General features: G+C 33.3%; 1 protein-coding gene and 1 non-coding gene across 5 annotated transcripts; both read left to right on the top strand.

Annotated features, from left to right (window-relative positions):
• Positions 1–11,020: 11,020 nt before the first annotated feature.
• Positions 11,021–18,767, top strand: LOC113741296 (serine/threonine/tyrosine-protein kinase HT1). Of its 4 annotated transcripts, XM_027268791.2 has the most exons (4): positions 11,021–12,124; positions 13,380–13,835; positions 16,565–16,704; positions 18,232–18,361. In XM_027268791.2, the coding sequence occupies exons 1-3, from the start codon at positions 11,756–11,758 to the stop codon at positions 16,658–16,660; spliced, it is 921 nt and encodes a 306-aa protein (XP_027124592.1). In that variant the 5' UTR covers positions 11,021–11,755; the 3' UTR covers positions 16,661–16,704; positions 18,232–18,361. The 4 variants fall into 4 exon arrangements, with proteins under 4 accessions (XP_027124592.1, XP_071903787.1, XP_027124591.1 ...); XM_072047686.1 differs by lacking the exons at positions 16,565–16,704; positions 18,232–18,361 and adding an exon at positions 14,269–15,851; XM_027268790.2 differs by lacking the exon at positions 16,565–16,704 and having other exon boundaries at positions 11,032–12,124; positions 13,470–13,835; positions 18,232–18,767.
• Positions 18,768–22,085: 3,318 nt separating this feature from the next.
• Positions 22,086–22,165, top strand: TRNAL-UAG (transfer RNA leucine (anticodon UAG)). The gene has a single exon. It is a non-coding gene; the product is annotated as a tRNA-Leu (tRNA).
• Positions 22,166–22,392: the final 227 nt, after the last annotated feature.

Genomic DNA, 22,392 nt, shown 5'->3' with positions numbered 1-22,392 from the left:
AGTAGTGATAGTTAACTTTTTAGCATTTAATTTGTTTTACATATCGGAGAGGGATAATATTGGATATCCATTGGATTTTTTTTTTCACTTACATCATCAATTGTTATAGCTTTTCAAACCTCAGGTAAGGTGGCTACAATTGTTAGAAACCACAAGGAAGATTTCTGAAATTATCCCTAAAGTTAATTACTAATCACGAACAATTACATGAAAATTCTTCCTACCCGTACTTGAAATGCAAAGACCGGGATCCTCCGCCACTACACAAGGTGTACTTGAAGGTTAGAAAGGACAAAAGATACAAGGCTGCCGGACTCACCCGAATGCAATCACCTGACCTGTTTAGCTAGCTAATTGTCAGTGAGTTTTTTTTGGATATTTGTATAAAATTTTAACTTTCCTCCCCACTTTTCAGTTCTCCCCACCTCTTTTTTTCTTTCTTAATTTCCCCCCCTCTCTCTCCTCCTCCCTCCCTCCCTCTTCCTCATCTCTTCTCCTCATACTCTTTTTCTCCCTTTCCCCTCCCCTACAGGTTGCACGACCGGAGCTGGTCACTAGATTTGGTCAGATTTGGTCACATAACCAGAGCTGGTCATGGCTCTGGTTGCGTGAGCAGTAGAGGAAGGAGAGGGGAGAGGGAGAAAGGGATGGAGAGGGAAGGGGGAGAAGACAGGAGGAAGAGGAAGGGAGGGAGGAGGAGGAAAAAGGGCGATGGAGAGAGAGAGAGGGGAAAGAAAGGGGAAAAAAAGGGTCGCCAGCATCGGCGCCGATGGAGGTGACAGTAGCACCAGCTAATGGCGGAGGTGGAGGTAGACTGAGATGTGTGGAGGAAGAAGAATAAGGAAAGAATGAAAAAATTTTTGTGTGTTTTTGGGTATTTGAGGTGTATAATTTAAAAATTTTGAAGTTTTTAAAATTATTATATAGTTAAAGTTGTTAAAAAATTTGTACAGAAAAATCTCATCAAAAAAATTCACCTTACTGCAATTTTGTTCTCTATAAAAAAAGCCAACCATAGAATGGCATCGTAACCACTTGGCAGTCATCAAATTGTTATTGTGGCTTATAATACTACCTTGATATGGTACTCTTCCACTAATAAATTACGTATTTTGATTAACGACAATGATGATAAGTCACTAATAGTTTAAAGGTTAGTTGAACAAGCTCAATAATGCACCCTACAAAATTGAGTTGTGAGTCACGAGAATTATGTTCGCAATTTTATAAGAATCTATTGAACTGCATAGGGGGATTTGGTTATAATATCTCAAGTTGGACGTTGATTTAGAGGAAGAAGTAAAAGTCTGCTGTTTGCTAAAAAAAAAATAAAAGAGACACAAATCAATATTTGACACCATTTATGCATGAATAAACGTGGCTGAAGAAATATAAAAAGTGTTTGAAGAAAATAATAAAATTCATGCATTTCAAGATACCATTATTGGCTACTTATTGCAGCACTCAATTCTCCTTTCCCCTTGGGAGATAATTTGTTGTACTTAAAAAAGATTGTGGTTGTTCTATAAGGATCCTCTCAATTAGGAGGTAGATGAAGAAATCAACATTTACCCTTTGATGATGCTTCACTATTAGATTCCACCAAAGGTGATATCATTATTTCACTTAATGCCGATCCTTCTGCTTGCCTGTTTAGTAAACTTAAAACATCATCAGAAGAAAATTTTACTCAAATTTAGTTTAAAAAATGATCCGATTTTTAATTTGAAATATACAAGACTTGTTAAAGATAAAAAAAAAACATAAAAGAAAATTATAGCAGATCAGTCCCCTTATATCTCTTGGGTTGTAAGAAATTAGCCTAGGGTTGTAGGAAATACATCCTGCTTTAATTCTTAAACTTCAATTTTGGATACTTTACCCTTTAAATTATGAAATTCGTCTCACTTCAATGTCATTATTGATGGACTCTTAAAATTAATGTAATATTTTGTACCACTTTAAGCATCAATTGTCTAATACACTAATTATTTTCGACAATTCCGTAAATGATTGTATTAAAGTGAAATGAATTGTATTAAAATTAAGGACTAAAACAGAAGTGCATCTATATTTTAAAGGTCCAAAATAGAATTTATCCAAATTTATTAGCCTAATTTCTACCTTTGATGTGGCTCCACCAATGCACACGGTATATTTTGCATACTCTACCGTATGTAATCACATGAGTTGTCTAGTTAATTCGTCTATATTTATTATAATTTTATGTTAATCCTATTTTGTTCTCTACCTAATCCGTCTATATTTATTATAACTTTATATTACTCCTATTTTGTTCTCTACCTTTGCATGAAAAAAGCCAACCGTCACAAACACTCGACAGTTGATTGACTTGATCCTCGGAGTCATCAGTTGTTAGAATACTTTCATAATCTTTCAATAAAATATCAGTGCACATTTTGATAAGCCACAATGATGATAAACCAATGGGATTAGTTCAAGGGTAAAGTTAAACAAGCTCAATAATGCACTCTCATTCAGAATTTGTGCCTCAAGGATGTTTACAATTGGGAAGGAACTATTGAAGTGAAGAGGGAAATTTTGGTGATAATTTTACTCCTTAACCAAGCATGTAACCACTTTTGGAAGATTTATCATTGTTCCCTGAAGGATTCCCCTTCTAATTCTTGCTAGTGGAATTCCAGCCTAGGGGACGAGCCCCTGCCCTTAATTTATACAGAAATTCCCAATTAGAACATACAATTTAGATGGCAATAATAACAAAGTTTAAGCAACAATTACCTCATAATTGAGAGAAAATACGTTCCATTCTCACCTGTCAATACCTAATTTTCAGGTAGAAAAATATTACAATTATGGAATTGGATCAACTACATGATTGTGTACATAGGTTCATTTCATTGTGTGGCCAAAATAGGCTACTAAATTCTGGTGGTTCTATGATTTACCTGTCCCTTTTAGTTCCAAAAATTTTTCGGCCCTATGTCTGTCAAGTTTTAGTATTCCAAATTATGTTGGTTGGGTTAGACCAGAAATGCTAAGCTTAGATTGATAGATTTAGACATCACTCCTCTCATCCTATTTTTGGCACAAATTTGTGAATTCATTTTTTTTTAAAGTCATGATAGTAAAACATCATGTCAAGTTAAGTTAACACCTGTTTGTTTCAGTTGATTAGGTAAGATTATGATGGTTTGTATTTGCTCAAAGATTCTCAGAATTAAAGCAAGTCGGTCATGATTTCTTGAATTGCTTCTTTTTCATTAGGTAAGATTTTGATAGTTAATCAACAAGTCGGTCATAATTTCTTAAATTACTTCTTTTTTCATTGGCACGTTATTTTCAGAAAATCTTGTGTATATGCCTTGTGACTAATTTTTATATGCATATTTATGATAATTGATTATGTAGTTTATAGATTATGATGCTATTAGTCGGCAATCTAACTTTTGTAAATTGCCAATTGAAGTTTTTACCACAATTCTAATTGATAATTGTCCGAATTTTTTACCATTACAAACCAAGCTAAACTCCACCAGATCATATAAGAATTTAAAGAACAGAAATGTGGTTTTTTTAAAAGGAAAAGATATATCCCTTTTGTCCCCTAATTGTGAGCTACTTGTGAATTTAATTAGAGACTAATTAAAGAAAAAATCCTTTAATCCTTCAATTTTGTGAACTTGATTACATCTGTTGCAAAAGGCTAGAACTAAAAGTCTTAAGACTATAAAAATTCAAGAAAAGAATAAATAAGAACATTCAATTGGGGTTAAGTATTTAATAATTTGTTCGGATAGTGTAGCACATTTTCTGAACAACTATAATAGATTCCACATATGATATGGAGATGAGGGAAAATGGGAGTGGATTTTATACATCTTTTATGTTATTTTCTTCTTTTTGTGTTCTTTGTCTTTTCAAAGACGGAATGTTAGTACTTTGTTTAGAAATGATGAAAAACACAAATAAAGCTAAGAATTGTATAAATAAAGTTCAGTCCAATTTCAACAAATTTATGTTGTCATTTCTTTACTGAGGAAATTCTAATTTATATATTTGAGGGCATACAATAAGCAAAGCTTTTTTCATTTTGGTCGCCACCTAAAAAAGAAAGTAATTATTAATATAGTAATCCAATTAGCCAACATACATGCATGCAATTGAATAATACTCCATACACATGCATCCTATTAATGGTTATCACATTATGTCATTAATTTCGGTGAAAGAAAAATCTAAAAGCATTTGGCAATTTATATCTATAACAGTTCTCCTTTTTGCAATTGATATTCAAATGACAAGTCAACAAATTTTTTTTAAAATACTATAGCATCGTAATCTTGCTCTGATTTGCCTTTGGAAATTGTATGCGTATTATTGTAACTAGCATTTGGCCAAAAAAAAAAAAAAAAAATCCTCATTCTTCATGGAGTATTAAAATGTAGTTCAAGAAACTTTTCTTGTCAAAAATATTCTGAGTCAAAAAAACATATTGTAACTTTTCTTGTAACTAGCATTTGGCCAAAAAAAAAAAAAAAGATCCTCATTCTTCATGGAGTATTAAAATGTAGTTCAAGAAACTTTTCTTGTCAAAAATATTCTGAGTGCATATTTGCGTAGCTTTTGTTATTTTACTCTTTAAAAAAAATGTTGCACTTGAAATTCTTTTAATAAAATTAAGCTTATTAGAGATCTCTCAAGGAGGTCTTGGTATAGCAGTTAAAATTGAAACTTCAGGATTTAAAAGTTTTGGGTTCTAATCCTCCTCTCTCCCTTCTTGCTTCTTAAATTTCATCCCTCTCTTACAAGAAAATTTAAAAATAAAAGTAAAAAAGAAAGCTAAATACATAGAAAATTTAAAGAGGAAATTTTAGAAAAGAAAGCTGCGTAGAGATTTAAAATTTCATCCCTCTCTTACAAGAAAATTTAAAAATAAAAATAAAAATAAGCTAATTACATAGAAAATTTAAAAAGGAAATTTTAGAAAAGAAAGCTACGTAGAGATTTAGATCTTGATCCTTGTCATAAAAAATATAAATGATAATTGCATAGAAAAGCAAGAGACAATTGAGTGAGAACACTATTTCAATGTCAACAGAGTTTATTCAATTGGTAAGTTTCATTCACCTTGTTTAATGGACGTCCGAGCGCAAATTGTCTTGATTAAGCAGTTTAAGATGACAAATATGGGAATCATGTTGTCTTTCCTAGGAATTGAAGTTTTTCAGTCTCACAATGGGATTTTTATTTCTCAAAAGAAATATGCAAATGACAATTTGAAAAAGTTTAAGATGGATACAATGAAGCCAATTTTGACTCTTGTTGAAGAATAATTAAAGTTGACTAAAAAGTGTGCTGGTGGACATGGAAATCCTACTCACTTTAAGAGTTTGGTACGAAGTCTGAGATATTTAACATATACGAAACCAGATATTGAATTTGCTGTTGATTTAATTAGCAGGTTTATAGAAAATTCATGTCAGTCACGCTTGCAGGTGTGTAAAAGGATTTTGATGTACATTGAAGGCATTCAAAATGATGATATTTTTCATTCAAAAAATGATCCAGTTGAGTTATTTGGTTATATAGATAGTTATTGGATAGGTGATACAATTCGGAGGAAGAGTACTTTAGAATGATATGCATTTTTATTGGTTCTGAGATATTTTTCCGGTTATACAGACAGTTATTAGACAGGTGATACAGTTGAGAGGAAGAATACTTCGGGATGATATGCATTTTTTTTTATTGGTTTTGCAGTATTTTCTTGAAATTCAAAGAAGTAACAGGTAATTGCATTGTCTACTCTAGAGGCGGAGTATGTGTTATTAATCTATTAGTTACTACAACAAATTGCATTAAGTTAGTAAGATTGGCCACATGGGAGCCAATCCTATAGATTAAAGGAATAAAAGAATGTTAGTAGTAGTTGCATTGATGCGGGCAAGGTTATAGATTAAAGGAATAAAAGGATCACGCAAAAATATTTATGTGGAAAAGAAGGAAATAATAAATTCATAATATTATTGAAATCTTAAAATAATGGAACAAAGTTACATCACAATAACATGTTATCAAATTTCATTCTTCTCAATTGATAACAATAATAAAACTCGCTATTTATAGACTAGCTGACCTGTTAAACAAGTCTTACAACTACAAGAAATTTTTTAATAAAATAATAATTCCTAAATAATAAATCTATTGTAACTTGACTCCAGTACAATTACACCAACCTTAATTTGGCTAAAACACTTCTAAATAATAATATGGAATTTTTATTTTTGATCCTTGATTTAATATGCCAATATTGCTTTCCTTCCATTAAATTAGGTCCAACACAATCAAGATCAATAATCTCCCTTGCAAATTTTGCTAACATCACTTTATGCTGGTCCTTTACCTTTAAACATTTTTCTCTTTGCAATAATCCACGTACTTGGATAGACTATATTCGTTGCACAATTTGATGTTAATTTATTGACAACTCACTTTGTAATTTTAATAATCACAACTCAAATGACAAAATTCTCTCTGATCTCTAACTTTTTACTTACAATCAATTTGATAGCTTAGACCAATTTTATCGTCCAATTTTCATCGACTGGATGCTTTAAGATCAACCTTGTGGTCTAAGTTAATCAATTGACTTCTTTACAACAATTTTTATGCTATAACTCTAACAACGAAGAACACTCAAGAATAGTCTCGTAGTCAAATAATTCTTCAATATCCACAGACACCCCAAGACCAATTTCATGAATCTAGAGCTCTAATACCAAATGCAAAACTCAAAAAATTTCATAAAAAATCTATAGGGGATAAATCTCCAATGTATAGGAGATAAAAACTTCTATCAAAAACTATATGGATGATCAAATTGTCTCTCATTTATGGATGATTAGCAAGAAGGTATAAATAAGATGCAAACCAAACAAACTTTTTTTTTTCAATCGTCATCTCTACTCCTACTCTATCCTAATCTAATTACGGGGAAGGCCCAATTGGGCCTACAGGGGATCGATGGGGATAGAACCACCACCGAACCATATGAGTATTTTTTTCGAAGAACCACATAATGTAGCAATTTGATGGGAGACAAGGTTCGAAACCTTGCGCCAAAATTGCACTGCAAACTTACTAGTGTGAACTAGTCAAAATTGCGCCAGTGACCAGTTCTTATTGTTCCATTTCTTACTCTTGAACTATCATGCTCCATTTTGCACCCTTGAACTATCTCCCGATTCTTATCTTGACCATTAAACTTTAGTTTATAAATCTTTGCTCCTTAAAATCTTAAATTTGTCTCACTTTAGTTCATCTTGTTGGCCGAATGCACAATTACTAATGGAGTAGTTGTCCTTCAATTATGTATGTTCTGTTGGATAAAATCGAGACAAGTTTAAAACTTTAAAGAACAAAATATCCCGAATTTTGGCTCAAGAACTACAGTAAAGATTGCCATAGAGTTCAAGGGTGCAAAAAAAAAAAAAAATTAACTCTGTATTCTTTTACCAAAAAGAAAAGGGGAAGACTATTTGGACTTTGGATTAGAGGAGTTAAGGGCTGCCAGGGGATTCGGAATTTAGTTTGAATGTTGAAGAAGAGTGGATTCATAATTGGAAGAAGATGTGAGGTTAAGTGTTAAGATAAATTTATATTGAGTATTAAAGTGAGTTTGAAGAAGAGTTTAAATTTTTGAATAAAAATTAAATTATTAACTTACATATTAGATTTTTTTGATGGACTCTCTCAAACTGTTCCCCTTAACACAAAAAAATGAAATTAACTCTATATGCTTTTACCAAAAAGAAAAGTGGAAGACTGTTTCAACTTTTGGACTAGAGGAAGAAAGAAGTCAAGAATAAGCAAGCAAATCAGCAATGAGGTCAAAAGAGGAAACACATTTTCGTGCTGATGATCAATCTGAACAAACAAAAGTCTTAACTCTTCATTGATAGCTTTTCCGTATGTTAAGCAGTACAACTGGCTAATAAAGTAGTACGAACAAATAAATAAAATAGAGTATTCTAAGTAGTTAAGTTAAAAAAAAAAAGAAGAAGAGTGGGTAACAAATAAAAGCGATGACCGTATACGGAAACCGTATACGGCAAAAAAACTTTTTAATGTTTCCGACACGAGGCACCAGCCAGGGCGGATGCCCAACACAAAACAGGATGCTAGTGGGCACCCACCAAACAGCCCCTACCCCACCCTCCCTGTTGTAACGTATCAGGTTTCGTGGCCCGCCGTACCGATGCACGTGCTGTTAAATGACTCATATGCCCTCCTTGGTTCATCCCGATTTCCGCTGGCTGTCTTACTAAATTGCCCCTGTACGGGGAGAATTGATTTTTTTTTTTGGATAAAAATAAAATCATCATTCGCACTAATGGCAACTATTATATAAATATAAACAAAGTTGAAGGCAAGAGAATATTTCACTGTGAAATTCAAAATATATTTAAGGGAAAATGACATGTTTCATCCCTTACATTTCACAAAAATATTCTTTTCGTCCCTCACTTTTAAAACGAAGCAATTTGGTCCCTGACATTTAAAAATTAAACCTATTACATCCCTGAATCTAATTATCAATCTAAATCAAACCATCCAATAACCCAGTGATAAATTTCGGAGATAGAATTGATAGATCATTCCGTCAACTCCATCATATTCACATGACATTTATTGAACAAAAAAAAATAAAAAGTATAAGATCATAAAATGTCATTCTTTGTCTTGAAATAATAGAGTTTTTTTTTTGGTAAATCTTTTCATGTACCGTTAGTATATACGCTTGCGAGTCTAGATGTATATCATAAATACAAAATGTGGCGTTTAAATTTAAATTGAAATGATGTGACAGGTACATAAACCCATCAGTGTATACAATGACATTGTAAGAAAGATTAATTCTTCTTTTAGATGTTATAATTTTTTATTTTTTATTTTTGGGTTCATTAAACTTCACTTGAATATCAAGTTGAGTTAGTCAAGTGATCTACAAATTATACCCCCCAAAATTTGTAATTAAGTTGATAGATGGTTTGATTCAAATTGATAATTGGGTTCAAGGATGCAATAGGTTTAATTTTTAAATGTCAGGGACCAAATTGCTTCGTTTTAAAAGTGAGGGACGAAAAAGAATATTTTTGTGAAATGTAAGGGATGAAACCGGTCATTTTCCCTATATTTAAAAGATAAAAAGCTCATAATCTTATGATTATCTATGTATGTTTCCAACAACATCTATTACTTTCTTTCAAATATACTAATAAACTGATTCAAATCCAAATGTAAATATGAGATCTAATGAGATAGATCTAAAATTCTAACGTTTCCGGAAAAAAAAAGATAGATCTAAAAAATCTCAATCTAACAATCAAATCTCAAAAAACTTAGATCAATAAGAGAAATATAAAACTAACAAAATTCTCACAAGGAATCCTTAGAAGAGGAGAAAATTCTCACTAAGAAATTCTTAAAAGAGGAGAAAACTCTTATTAGAAATCATTAGAAATTCTTGAAGAGAATAAACTCTCACTAGAAAATCTTAGAAGAGATTTTAGTATAAATACGATAATTAATTCCAACACTATTAATGAGTTCACCTATAAAAAAAAGTGATTGAAAATCATGGTATATGTAAGTGATAAATACACATGTGAGAATAGCTAAAATCAAGGAAGATGGCCATCATTTAATTTATGTCTATCATATAATTTGTATTTTTGAATTTTCCTTGTTAAAAGGTTAATATTATTTTTGGACTTATGCTCATTTAACTAGTTTATTTTTTATAAGATTTAGACTATTTCTAATTAAGATTGATCTTTTGATTAGATGATAGTGTCTTGATGATTATCCATTAAGTTTGGTACTTATTTTCATGTTGGCATAATGATCAAATAAAATTTGGTATAATTTGCATTTTAGACTTTCAGTTGATAAAAAATACCATGTCATCTTTTTCTCTATGTATTTTTTGAAACTTTAATAGTGTTCTATGTATTTTGTCCCTGTTTTTCATTATGTAGATAGATTATAAAATTCTTTCCATTTTTGCACTCATTACTTTCAATTTTATTTATTAATTTCTACCTTGGGATACTATAATAGCAAAATATATGTAACTATAAATCACAACCATTTATGTATTACAACATTTAAAACTAAAATAATGAGCCTATTTGGATTCCCAATATTTCCAATATTTTAAAAAAATAATTAGAAAGATTTTTTCCCAAAAATAATTGAAAACTTGATACTATAGGATTATTTAACATGGAATTCTACCCACAATTACAACTATTTAATTTACGAGGAGTATGTCAAGTGTCAACTGCTCTTTTTTTTTTTTTTTTAAAAAAAAGAAGCTTGTTTCATAGGAAGCTTAAAAGGCAAAAAGTTGTTCACAATACTTACTGTAACACTTTTTGGAATATTTGAAATATTATTTGAGGAATTATTTGGAATAATTACTGTAACACTTTTTGTAATGTGATGTATATGAAATAAAAAGGTGGTTGGAAATATAAAAAGGTAGGTTGAAAAATATATTTATAATGCAAGCGAAATATAGTTAGGGATAATTTCACTATCCAAACAAACCCTTAGATTAATTTTTAACGTCATATAATCAAAGTTAATATGTATATGAAACACGAACAAATATCGAGTTAATAAAAAAGGGTTCACAAATTCTGCTAATCTTATATTTGTTACACAAACGCTTATGGAAAAAGAAAAACCATAATTTAATGTTCACAATCTAACCCATAATCCATAAAACTCGTGTCTTTTGTGGCTGGATTTAGACAATTCTTTGAAGGGAAAAAAAATCAAATTTTCCAAATCAAGTAAGTAAATCTTTAAGCCCAAAAAGAATTGGAGTAAAAGGTAAGAGGGCATCCTAGAAATTTCACAGGTACAAATATCATGTCAATTTTGACGATCCAGGCAATCCAGGGGGCAAAGAAGTAGATCCAGGCACTCCAAGGGGCAAAGAAGTAGGAACCAAACAGATGTCACTTTCATTGTACACCCATATGTCTCCTCACAAGAGGATCTTCGCACGTTATGAATGTTTGGCACTAAAATTTTTAGTACACAAACTCTTCTAGTACTGTTTTGCTGTGTTATTATTTCCTCCTACCAATAACACCGATTCACGTCAAAACTTGGTTCAAGAACGGCACAAAAATAGAGGAAAACCACCACCGCCACCATCGGCACCACCCCACCTCCCTTCTCCTCCTTGTTCAGCTTCATATGCATCACTGCTTCACCATTCATCACTTTTATCAACACCCCTTTTGCTCCATTCCCATAAAATTTTGAGTTTTCTGTTCTTCAAACCTCAAACTTTCTTTCATGGGTTCCAAGTCTAAACTTTATAATTCTGAGCCTCATAAGATGGCTAAAACTTCATAACCCTCAATTCTTTTTCCTTTTCCAACACTAAACTGTGGTTGTACTTGAGAAGTTATGCCGTCATCTTCTGTCTTTTGCTGTTTTAGTTAGCAACGTGGCTTTTCTAAAGACTTTGTCTCTTTGTATTGCTCGTTATTTCATGTGACTTGTGTATGAGTTTTTATCTGCATATATGCTGATCTTGATGTTCGGTGCTGAGGAAAAAGAATTTAAGATGTAGAGGTTAAATAAGTTAGGAAAAGAATATTAACGGCTTTGTTGGTTTTTTGAATTTTGGATGGATATCAATTAGAGTGACAAATTTGATATTTTTTGGTAGTGTTAGTGAAAACCCATGAAGAATTTTCAGTTTCATTGGTTCAAGCAAATTGTAGCAAGTAATGGGAAGCTAGAGAGGAGGCTTTCATTAGGAGAATACAAGAGGGCAGTTTCTTGGTCCAAGTATCTTGTATCATCTGGAGCTGAGATAAAAGGAGAAGGAGAGGAGGAATGGAGTGCAGACATGTCAGAGTTATATATAGGAAATAAATTTGCATCTGGAAAGCATAGTAGGATTTATAGAGGTGTTTATAAGCAGAAGGATGTGGCCATTAAGCTCATTAGTCAGCCTGAAGAGGATGGAGACTTGGCTGCATTGCTGGAAAAACAGTTTACTTCTGAGGTTGCCCTGTTGCTAAGACTGAAGCATCCCAATATCATCACTGTAAGTTCTTCTTTTCATATAACTTTTGAGATATATTATCTGAACTTGATGGATCTGTGGCTTTTATGAGATATAAATGTAACTTTTTTACTGTTTTAGTTGTGCTTTTGTTCAACTCAAATTGATTGTAATTGTTCATTGAATTCTTTTAGTTGTTCATTTCATTAAGTCTAGTTTGGATGGAATGATTCGCATAGGATAAAAAAAATGGTGAATTTCTCTCTTTGTTTGGGAGTTTTAGGAGGGATAAAAGAAGAAAACTAGAGAGGAATGGTGAATTTCTCTCATTTTACAATGCCAACTTTGCTTGCAGAATGTTGAAGAACTAGATATTATTCCTAATGAATCCAAAATCATCGCATTCTTTCCTGAACTCTTTATGTTTTTTCTTTTACTTTTTGTCTTCTCTTAAACTCCGGAACGAGGGAGGAAAAGAACGATGTGGATTGATTTTTCTGTCATGAGAATAAGAAAAAGAAAAAAAAGAATCTAGGAGTAATTTAGCTGTTCACTTTGATCTTTTCCCTAATATTTATCCAAAATGAGATGTAGAGTCAGTTATTCAACAGTTTTTCTTTCATTTATTCAAATGAAAATTTGAATTGGTGTTTGATTATTTTGTTTATAGGATTGAAATTCAGCTAATCAATGAAAGTATTTTTGGAAATTTTAGGTGCAGAAGCAAATTGTTGGATGAGTTCGTGGTAAGTTGTAAACTGACTCTAGGATATCAAAGAAGTACACGAAATTCGTTGGGCAAATTTTCGTGTTTTAGACGTCTGCAATAGAAGAAGCTTGTAGGTGTTGTAATCAGGTCATCTCCCTATGCCTAGTGTGGTAAAATTGTGAATGAAATCTTACAGCTGTCTAGTGAATCATAGAGAGCTTCTGTGGACATCTTTGATCGTCTAATAGCAATTTCAACTCCTCTTACTTGGCTGTCAAATATGCCACTTATGCGTAGTCTTCTAATGTGTAATTATTTAATATGAAGCTGTAATTAAGGAAAAGACAAGCAATTATTAGGAAAAAGACATGAACGGGTAATCTTTGAAATAAAGTTGTGTCAAAGTACCAGTATGGTAAGAATCGCATTCATCTGATTTTATTGCATGCTAGGTTATCTGATAGGGAACTTGATTTGTTAAGAGCCTCTAGCCTCATATAGTTGACACAAGCAGCATTCTGCTTTTAATAATCCAAAGTTTGAAGTTCCAATTGACCCCAATGTACTTGTTTAATTTCCTGTTGGCAGCTCATTGGAGCATGTAAGAAACCCCCTGTCTTTTGCATTATCACTGAGTACTTAGCTGGGGGTTCCTTAAGAAAATTCCTCCATCAGCAGGTGCCATATTCTCTTCCCCTCAACCTAGTCCTGAAGCTGGCACTTGACATTGCACACGGAATGGAGTATCTTCATGCTCAGGGAATACTTCACAGGGATCTTAAATCAGAAAATTTACTTCTGGATGAAGATATGCATGTGAAGGTAGCAGATTTTGGTATATCATGCTTAGAATCCCAGTGTGGCAGCGCGAAAGGATTCACTGGCACTTACCGCTGGATGGCACCCGAAATGATCAAGGAAAAACACCATACAAAGAAAGTTGACATTTACAGTTTTGGCATCGTTCTGTGGGAGCTTTTAACTGCATTGATACCATTTGACAACATGACTCCAGAACAGGCAGCTTTTGCAGTCTGCCAGAAGGTATCTTAACTAGGTTACCTGAGTTCTAGCTTTTTCCCCAATGTTTTTTGGTTGGAATGTTTATCTTAAATATTTGAAAACATGAATGGTAAGTTTATAAGTCAAAGGTCAATATAAAATGCTAAAATCAATCCAAAATTCATCGTCTCTTAGTTACCTCACCTGTCATTTACTTAGTTCCTTCTAAGCTGCAACAGATCACTGGATCCACATTTCTTGAAAGCATAATGAATTACAGAGTGAAATAACAAAAATATAAGGTAAAAGCTTTTATACAGAAAGGAAAGAAGTCTATCAAGAATGGTGGATATAGTTGCAAAATTCTAGTCTAAAAGACTGCACTAGAAACCAATTTAACATCCAGCATATATATGTTAGTATCAACAACAGATGCAAAAGTCTATTAATTAGAATGTTTGTTATATGATGCCAGGGATTTACATTGAGTGTGTTGCATGATGAGTTCAACAATAGAGGTCTCAGTAGGACGAGAGCATACTAAATCATTCGGTTGAGATTCGAAACCCCTATCTTATTTACTAGGTTACATCCTGTTATTGACTTTAAATACAGTTTGATAAAATGATCTATATTTTATAGCTGTACAATTGTTAATTCCCCTTCCCAATCCTCAATTATGATCCTGACTAGCTGCACTTAGTCTGGAAGAGATTTTTCAAAGCATGTGTTCTTTTCAGCATTATTTATTTTGGTAATCTTCATAGATTGAACATGAAAAATATTCTGCCAAATTCAGGGGGTTGAACTCTTGTACAATTAGGTGCTAGTTGAAAGCATGCTATCCTGAAACCCTAGCTATGTATTTCTACTATTTATGGCATTACATCAGATTTTTGCAGACGGAAATGTATGGACTTGCTACTTTGGATCACACTGTGGTTTAAGAGGAATAGTTTTCCTTCATGATACAGAAATAACCAGCTACCTTAGATAGTTATTTTGTGCATATGAACAGTCTTATTTATAGTCTTCTGGCTAACTTTTCTTCCCGATGTCTATGTTTCTGTATTTTCCAATAAATATCAGCTTCATTTAGTGGAACTTCTAGTCCATTTTTCCAATCACAATTATTATTTGGGAATAAGATGTAGCTTAGAATAATCACTTATGACAAATCATTCGGATTCTGATGTTCAACTAATTACAAGTGCATTTGAGAAGGCTAAATAAGCTGGCAGACGGTAAATCTTCTAGCAGCAAGAAATTATTAAGATTGCTGAGGTGGCTGTGACTACATTTCATCTTTTTTTAGCTAATAATGCTTTCTTAATGCATTTGGTATCTCTTTCATAAGTCTTAATTTTTTGTTTATTCTCTGAGTGCGCTTTTGAAGTTTGAACTTAGTTGTAAGAGTATTTGAGATAGGAACTCAAGAACTGAAATGGAAATGTTTAGCATGTGGAAAGTTCATAATTTAGACTTGAATGAAGCATGTGATCCATTCTTCTTTCTAGACTATTTCAACACCGTCCTGTTAGTTGTCATTTCAACTATGTTTACAAATCCTTTTTTTCTTTCTTTTCACTTCTAGTGAGTTTTGGTTACATATGGGTTAAATATTACTTGGAATATATAGCCTTCACTTTAGTGGATAAGTTTTATTGATGTGTGTGGAATATCATTAGGAAGTAGTTGTCTCCTGCTATAAAAGTGTAAATCAACATTTTCTTGTCTATTTTAAGTTTTCAGAAACGAGTTAGGAATCTTGGCCTTCATGCTACACTCCTTTTTCTCTTTGAGTTTCTGTGTTTATCTGCCTGTTATTATCATCTGTGCTGGTCCAATATCTCTCTCTCGAACTCTTTCTCTACATGCATAAACAATGCACATGGACATGAAAAGGCACATATGCTTTCATCATTTTAGTCTTTTGTGTATCATTTTCTCTTTTTTATTTTTCCACATCTTCCAATTTGCTAACACATTTCTTTTTTATCCTACAAATTTAGCTCCCCACTGTTTCTAGTCATTCTCATCTGTTCTTATGTTTGAAAAGGAAGACTTTACAGCCAACCATTGTGCCTTTTAGAATTCGCAATACTTTGGCTAAAACTGCTATTGAATTAGTAAACTTTTGTCAATCAAGATAATGCTCTTCCTATATTTATAACTCCCAAAATGCCTCTGGATTATTCATGCTATAGAACAAGGGGATTGATAAATTCTATATCAGGATACGAATGACCTGTCTCATGTAATATATCAGGGCAATCGAGTTTGCAGGAATGTGGCAAATGTGATGATAATTTTTTTTCCCATTGCTGATGAGTATTTTTGAACTTCTAGCTTTTAGAAAAGTATTTATGATTGGAGAACTTGAAGCTTCTTTAAGTTTTAAAACTAATTCGTCTTGCATGGACAGTTTTGCATCTACATAAAAGGAAACTTACTCAAGGTATTTTTCTGGTTGCTCAACCTTGCTGCACATTATCCTAACTTTCTTTCTTTTGTAAACTTATATATCCATCCGCTAGATTCTCTGTGGCAGTTATTTCTTCTTTTTTAGGAGCACTATTCATTGGCCAATACTACTCCAACTTTGGGTTCTGAGATTATAAAATAGTTTTACTGTTGGAGCATTGGGAATTTTTGCAAACTAACGTTACTTTTAATTCAACAGCTTCTTTTTTACATTTTGTGGGGAAATTCGACCTACTTAGCTTGGCTTTTTCTTGTTTTCGTTCTTATGAGAAACCATATTTCGACAGTGGGGGTCAGGCATGGACACCTTACCTCCTGAATACTCCGGGTTTCCCAACTCATCTAATGATCGGCAGGAAAGTGTGTTTGTTTACAGAAGCTAGTGAATGAGGGAGTTTGAGAATATAGGAACAGAACTGGTGTTTAGGTAAACTATTCTCTATTTTCATTTCTTAACATGTGCAGAAACAAGAACTTTATCTCTTGAATTATTTTTCTTACTTCACTAGTGCAGGGACAAGAATGAAATCTGTTTCTTGAAGTACTGTTTTTGTCCACTTGTTATGTTGCCAAACTCAAGATTCTTCAACATTAATCACTTACATTTTACAGCAGCTAACCATGACATTGCAATAGCTCCATTTCCTTTTTGCAGGAAAGCAAAATATTATTCTGCAAGTAAGATCATAATTCCCCTGGATTTCCTATCCTCAAATAGTTGCTTTCATAGATATCAGCATAGTGTTCCTAAAAAGCCCTAAGTTGTTGGTGTATATTAATCTAAAACGAAGTTCTTTCTTGATAGCATTTTGATTGAGAAGAAACCTAGTGTTTTGCTCATACTTATTTGGGATTTCATATCTCATAATATTATTTCTCGGTTGCTCTTGAAAGCAGAATGGAAATGCACTTGAATGCATTACTTAAGCTTTGGCTAAACTGTGAGAGGGAGGGAACTAGAATGCACTTCACAAACTTATGCCCTTTTGGAGGATCAGTCACTACCCTCTGATAATCCATGTCTGGTAGTCATAGAACTGTCTGTTACTAAAATAGTGTAGTGTCTGATTTTGCGGTTTACCCTCTAGCCATTCTTCATTTAGAGTTCCCAGAGTCCTTGTTTTAATATGGCCTGTAAAACTGAGTTTCAGCAGGTTTAATCAGGGTAGAGGGGCAGGAACCATTGTAGGTGCAATCGTTCCTGAACAGTATAAGAGTTCTTGAACAGTTTGTAACTCATTGCAAACTGCTGGTACATTTTTTGTAATCAGAGATGTTATAATCAACTATTATTCAAGTGGGCCTGTGCATGTTAGTTGCATCAGAGTTACATGGCTTTCTCTCGTCCTTACAATTAGAATTTTTGCTGTGTTGGCAAGATTTGGGCCATGAATCTCCTGGGATGGTTGACATTGACAACTATCTGTGCCCTTAGCATGTTTCATCAGTATCCATTGCAGAGTATTCTGAAGTCTGACCAAACAGCTAGAATTCCAATACATTAAAGCATTCCAATATAATACTTTAAAGCATTGTATGTCTGAAGCTGTGTGGGAAATGCAAGGAATATGGTTGGCATATTGTTACTTGTTAGCCTCCAACTTGAGATCTGGAGGAAGGTCCCTTTGACTAGTTCCAGATTGAATAACAAACGTTTAAAATTTGAAAAAGAATAAAATGTTAAAGTTCCGATTGGATATGCTGTCTCGGTGCTTGTATGTTGATGGAAACTGATTGAACCATGTAACTTGACAATCATGTAGTTGCAGCTAACATTCAGCCTGTGGTTATTCTACAGGTCGCTATTGACTTCTGTGATCCAGAAGATTAATTTTTTGATGAGTTTGCTAGCAATTTTTTTTAACATGCTATTGTCCCTTCAGCATTGAAGAACTGATATTCTTTTTGTTTGTACAGTGAAAAGCTTTAGCATCTTATGCTTTGTTCTTTGCAGAATGAAAGACCACCATTGCCTTCAACATGTCCTCTGGCGTTTCGTCATCTCATCAATCGGTGCTGGTCATCTAATCCTAACAATCGACCACATTTTGAGGAGATTGTTTCAGTTCTTGAACGTTATGCTGAATCTCTTGAGAAGGATCCAGAATTCTTTTCTTCATATGTACCTTCTGAGGATCATCATCTAATTCGATGCTTACCGAGGTGTATCGCTAAACGTCAGTCTGCTTCTAATAAGTCCTAAGATCCCTCCTAAGAATGTAGTGAATGCAAATTGCAAAGTGTATCATAGTGCTTTAGTTTTAATTTTGGTTTGTGACAAGAACCATATGACATGGTCATGAAGGCTAATGTGCTCTCTCATCTTTTAGAATTTTTTTTTTCCTTTTTTCTGGTTTCTTGTATCCAGTACCGTTATTGCAGTAGGCAATGATCGATAGAGTTGATAGGATATGGGGTATTAAGTGAGGGATTTGAAATGACAAGTAATTCCAGTGGATTCCAAATTCACTAATTTTAGCATTCAAAATCCCTCCTACTAGTGCATGTATTTCAATTTCCAATCTCTATCAGGCTTCCCAAACAATGGAGGGATTTGGAATGAGTATTTGAATCCAAATTCATCTGACTCCCTTGTTCCTAGCAGATCCCATTTGAAATTTAATGGAATAATTAGGTTTCAACTATCAAAGCTAACTTGTTTCCTGTGCCTTTGCCCCTTAAGGCTTTTACTCGTAGCAGTTTGATTCGATTGACTTGTACGAAATCTGTTATACGGTCTTTCTGACATTCATAATTTATAATATGTAGAGGTGGAGGCGGGATGGGCGGGATTTGCTTGGATTTGAGATAGAACTCAGTCATATGGGTTTGGATCCAATCTTATTCATATGTGTTTTGGGACTAATTTGGGCGGGATCACTTTAGGATGGGTTTAGATTGATCCCGCCCAATATCCAAATTTATTTTCTATATATTTTTTTCCTTTAATTCATTTTTTATTTTTAAAATAACTTTAATAATTTTGATTTATTAAATTTCTTTTAGTCTTATTGTGAATTTATATTTTCATGAATTCATTTTACACTCTAGAATGATTTACACTCTTGAACGATCAATAGATACTTAAAAAAGACATAACATTTTGATAAAAATGAACATATCTTCTCCCGAGACAAAACCAAAAGAATGAACGTTTTGGTGTATTCATCCACAACATCCAGAATGAACCCAATCATAACTCCAGCCACAACATCCAATCTCCAGTGCTTAAGTCCTCTGCTACTTGTAATCCAGGATTTCAGTATCCTCATAGACCTGCCAGATCAAAATGAACTTCAAACACAATAAGAGATATATGCATAAAGGAAAACCATATATTGCAGCAAAGCATAGTTAAGAAGAGCCTGAAGTACAAATTATAAGAAAGGACGTGACTTTCTAAGAGACTGGGAAGAACACTGCCTGGTCTTGCCACCAAGGACTGGAAACGAAGAAGCTTTAACACCAAATTCATTCTTACTGACATTCTTAAAATTTCCAAAATTTGATACAAAAGAAATTCACATTAAATGCTAAATAAATCTGGCACAGAAATGAAGAAGCTGATTAAAAATTGATAAGAGATTTGCATATAGAAATCTATGTAGATAGTTCAACAATTAGCATTAAATCAACATAAAGGGGTGCCAACAGTTATTAGTAAAGCATTGATCCTTGCAGCTAAAAGAAGTCTCTCAATAAGAGGTAAACACAAAGCAAACTGTCATGATTTAGTTGAAGAAACTGACGCGCAATGCAAAACTAAAAGAGGATCAGAACATGCAATATAAACTTCTGAGATTACAAACTGTCATGTTGTACCTTATACTCCACTACCAAGTTTAGCCACGAATCTTTGAACATCAACACTCATTTCTGCGTCCTCTTCTACCTCAGAAGCATCATAACCTGCCATTATTTAAAAAGAACCAAAATTAATAGAAAAGAAAATAAACATATTTGACTTTTAAAATTTCAAATCAATATTACTTTCACCACCATAAATCCAGTCCCGAGAACATAGCAATGCTTCAACATTGCTTGGCAAAAGTGCATTTCAAAACTTTCGAACATAACAATGCATACGTCGTCGAAGAAGAAGGAGTAGCCGTGGAGAGCGGAGGAAGAAAGGGAGGTGGAGGAATAGTTGAGGGAGCTGCGGAGGTCAGAGATGAGAAAGGAGAGGAGTTGACCAGAGACGGACGTTGTTGCGGTGGAGACCCAGGGAAAGGACATTGAGAGCTTCGACGAGAGGCGGGAGCCAGAAGAGAGAAGAGGAACAGAGATGAATTTTTGGATAAATGAAATTTTTTGGAAAGATATTTGGACCCAATGGGTACCCAAGTATTTTCCAATATTTTCCATCAATTAATGGGTACAATTAGGATATGTCCCATTTTAAACCCAATATCAAATTGCAATATCCATTCCGCCCAAAGTCTCTTTGGGCATAGGTAGCCTATTGGAACTTAGAATAAATTGCCACCTCTAATCAAAAACCAGGGTTTAAACAATGATGTGGAATCTAGAACACGGGTGCATTCTAAGGAGTCTGAGATCTTACTACTAACTAAATCCATTGGATGACACGGGTGTTAATTGAACAAAGTTGGTAGAGTTAGAATCCTTCATTTTGAAGGAAGGAGGTTTTGTTTTCTTTTGATGTCCGAAGAATGAGATGTTTTGGGTTCAATTCTTGCAATTGAGGTGTAATATAAGAAAGATTAGAGAATCGCTAGACTTAGGTCTAATGATCATGGAAGTCTCTTAGAGATATATAGAACACGTCAAATTGAAAGTTCAAATCTCACTTGGTGCCTTCAAGTGAAAACACAGTGCTTCCTTTCTTTAAATGGATTTAGAGCATATGAGAGGTTTGGACAGTATAGGTCTAGATATTAGTTTCACTTTTTTTTTTTAATTTTATTTATATACGTTCCTGTTAGAATAGGGGTCCCTACTCGGGATTTGATTGTCTAAGGTATTCAAAAAAGGAAAAAGACATAAAATATAATCTCTGCGACTTAAGTGATAAAGATAAAGAGAAAGATATTCCGTTTTATTATCACTCATTGTTTTTCCTCACTTCTGCAGATGAGATTAATCCTAGAGCCCATATTAATCACTTCAGAATCTCATGTTACTCTTTCTTTCACTCAATATAACAATGCTCTTCAAGAAAATGGTAACAATGGATGGTACTTTTGGTATATATACATACAAATATATGTATAGTGAAACACCCTATTACTTATGTATAGGTGTATGTGTATGTGTATAGGATGAATTTTGAAATATTCACTTTGGTGTTTTTAATAATAGCATTGATGATTGAAAACATGACATTGATGTGCTGCAGAGAATTTTAGCACATTGATGTATAATGTATTGAAGCACTGTGTACCGGGCACAAGTATAAACATTATAGGTTTATAACATTTCTACCCAAATAAATAAATAAATAAATAAACATTACAACAGAATGAATTATCTTCAGGTCAGAAACAAGATTTAAAATTAAGTAAGGAAGATTCAAGAGAGAAGCCAAGCAACCCCAAAAAAAAAAAAATCGTAATTTTGCAACAAAGGATGAAGAGGAGAAACAACTAAGGTGGCATCGATGGAAATGTAAAAAATTTTGGCATCAAACTTTCTTAAGGTTTTGTTTTGTTAATTTTGGTGCTTAAATGCTCTTAATCTGATACGAATAAGGATTTTTTCCTCACTTATAAAAGGGAAATGACAATGAATTAATTTGTCAAAAAGTTAGCTATTTATAGAATAATCAGATGCTTGTCAGCAAATAAGGACAGTTTGGCCGAGTGGTCTAAGGCGCCAGATTTAGGCTCTGGTCCGAAAGGGCGTGGGTTCAAATCCCACAGCTGTCATGCATCATTTCCTTTTTTTTTTTTTTTTTCGTATTTGCCATTTTAACAGATCACCGTTCGAATGTGTGTTGTGTGTTCATGCAATTCGCGGTTGAGTCAAGCCGCACGATTTTTTTCCCATCCAAACTCAAAATTTCATAAAACCCATGGAGTCCTACTTTTTATTTCGATTCTTTCATGACCAAAATATTAATCTTCATCACCGAGAGTAGAACAATTTATAATAT

The sequence above is a fragment of the Coffea arabica genome, chromosome 4e (assembly GCF_036785885.1).
Source record: "Coffea arabica cultivar ET-39 chromosome 4e, Coffea Arabica ET-39 HiFi, whole genome shotgun sequence".
NCBI lineage: Eukaryota > Viridiplantae > Streptophyta > Magnoliopsida > Gentianales > Rubiaceae > Coffea > Coffea arabica.
This window is presented reverse-complemented; position numbering and strand designations above follow the sequence as displayed.

What these genes read in the sequence shown, in the direction of transcription:
- LOC113741296 (XM_027268789.2), top strand. Translation starts at nt 11,756, where the DNA reads ATGAAGAATTTTCAGTTTCATTGGTTCAAGCAAATTGTAGCAAGTAAT. An exon ending in AGCATCCCAATATCATCACT is followed by an intron (nt 12,125 to 13,379) that starts GTAAGTTCTTCT and finishes TCCTGTTGGCAG; the next exon opens with CTCATTGGAGCATGTAAGAA. An exon ending in CTTTTGCAGTCTGCCAGAAG is followed by an intron (nt 13,836 to 18,231) that starts GTATCTTAACTA and finishes TGTTCTTTGCAG; the next exon opens with AATGAAAGACCACCATTGCC.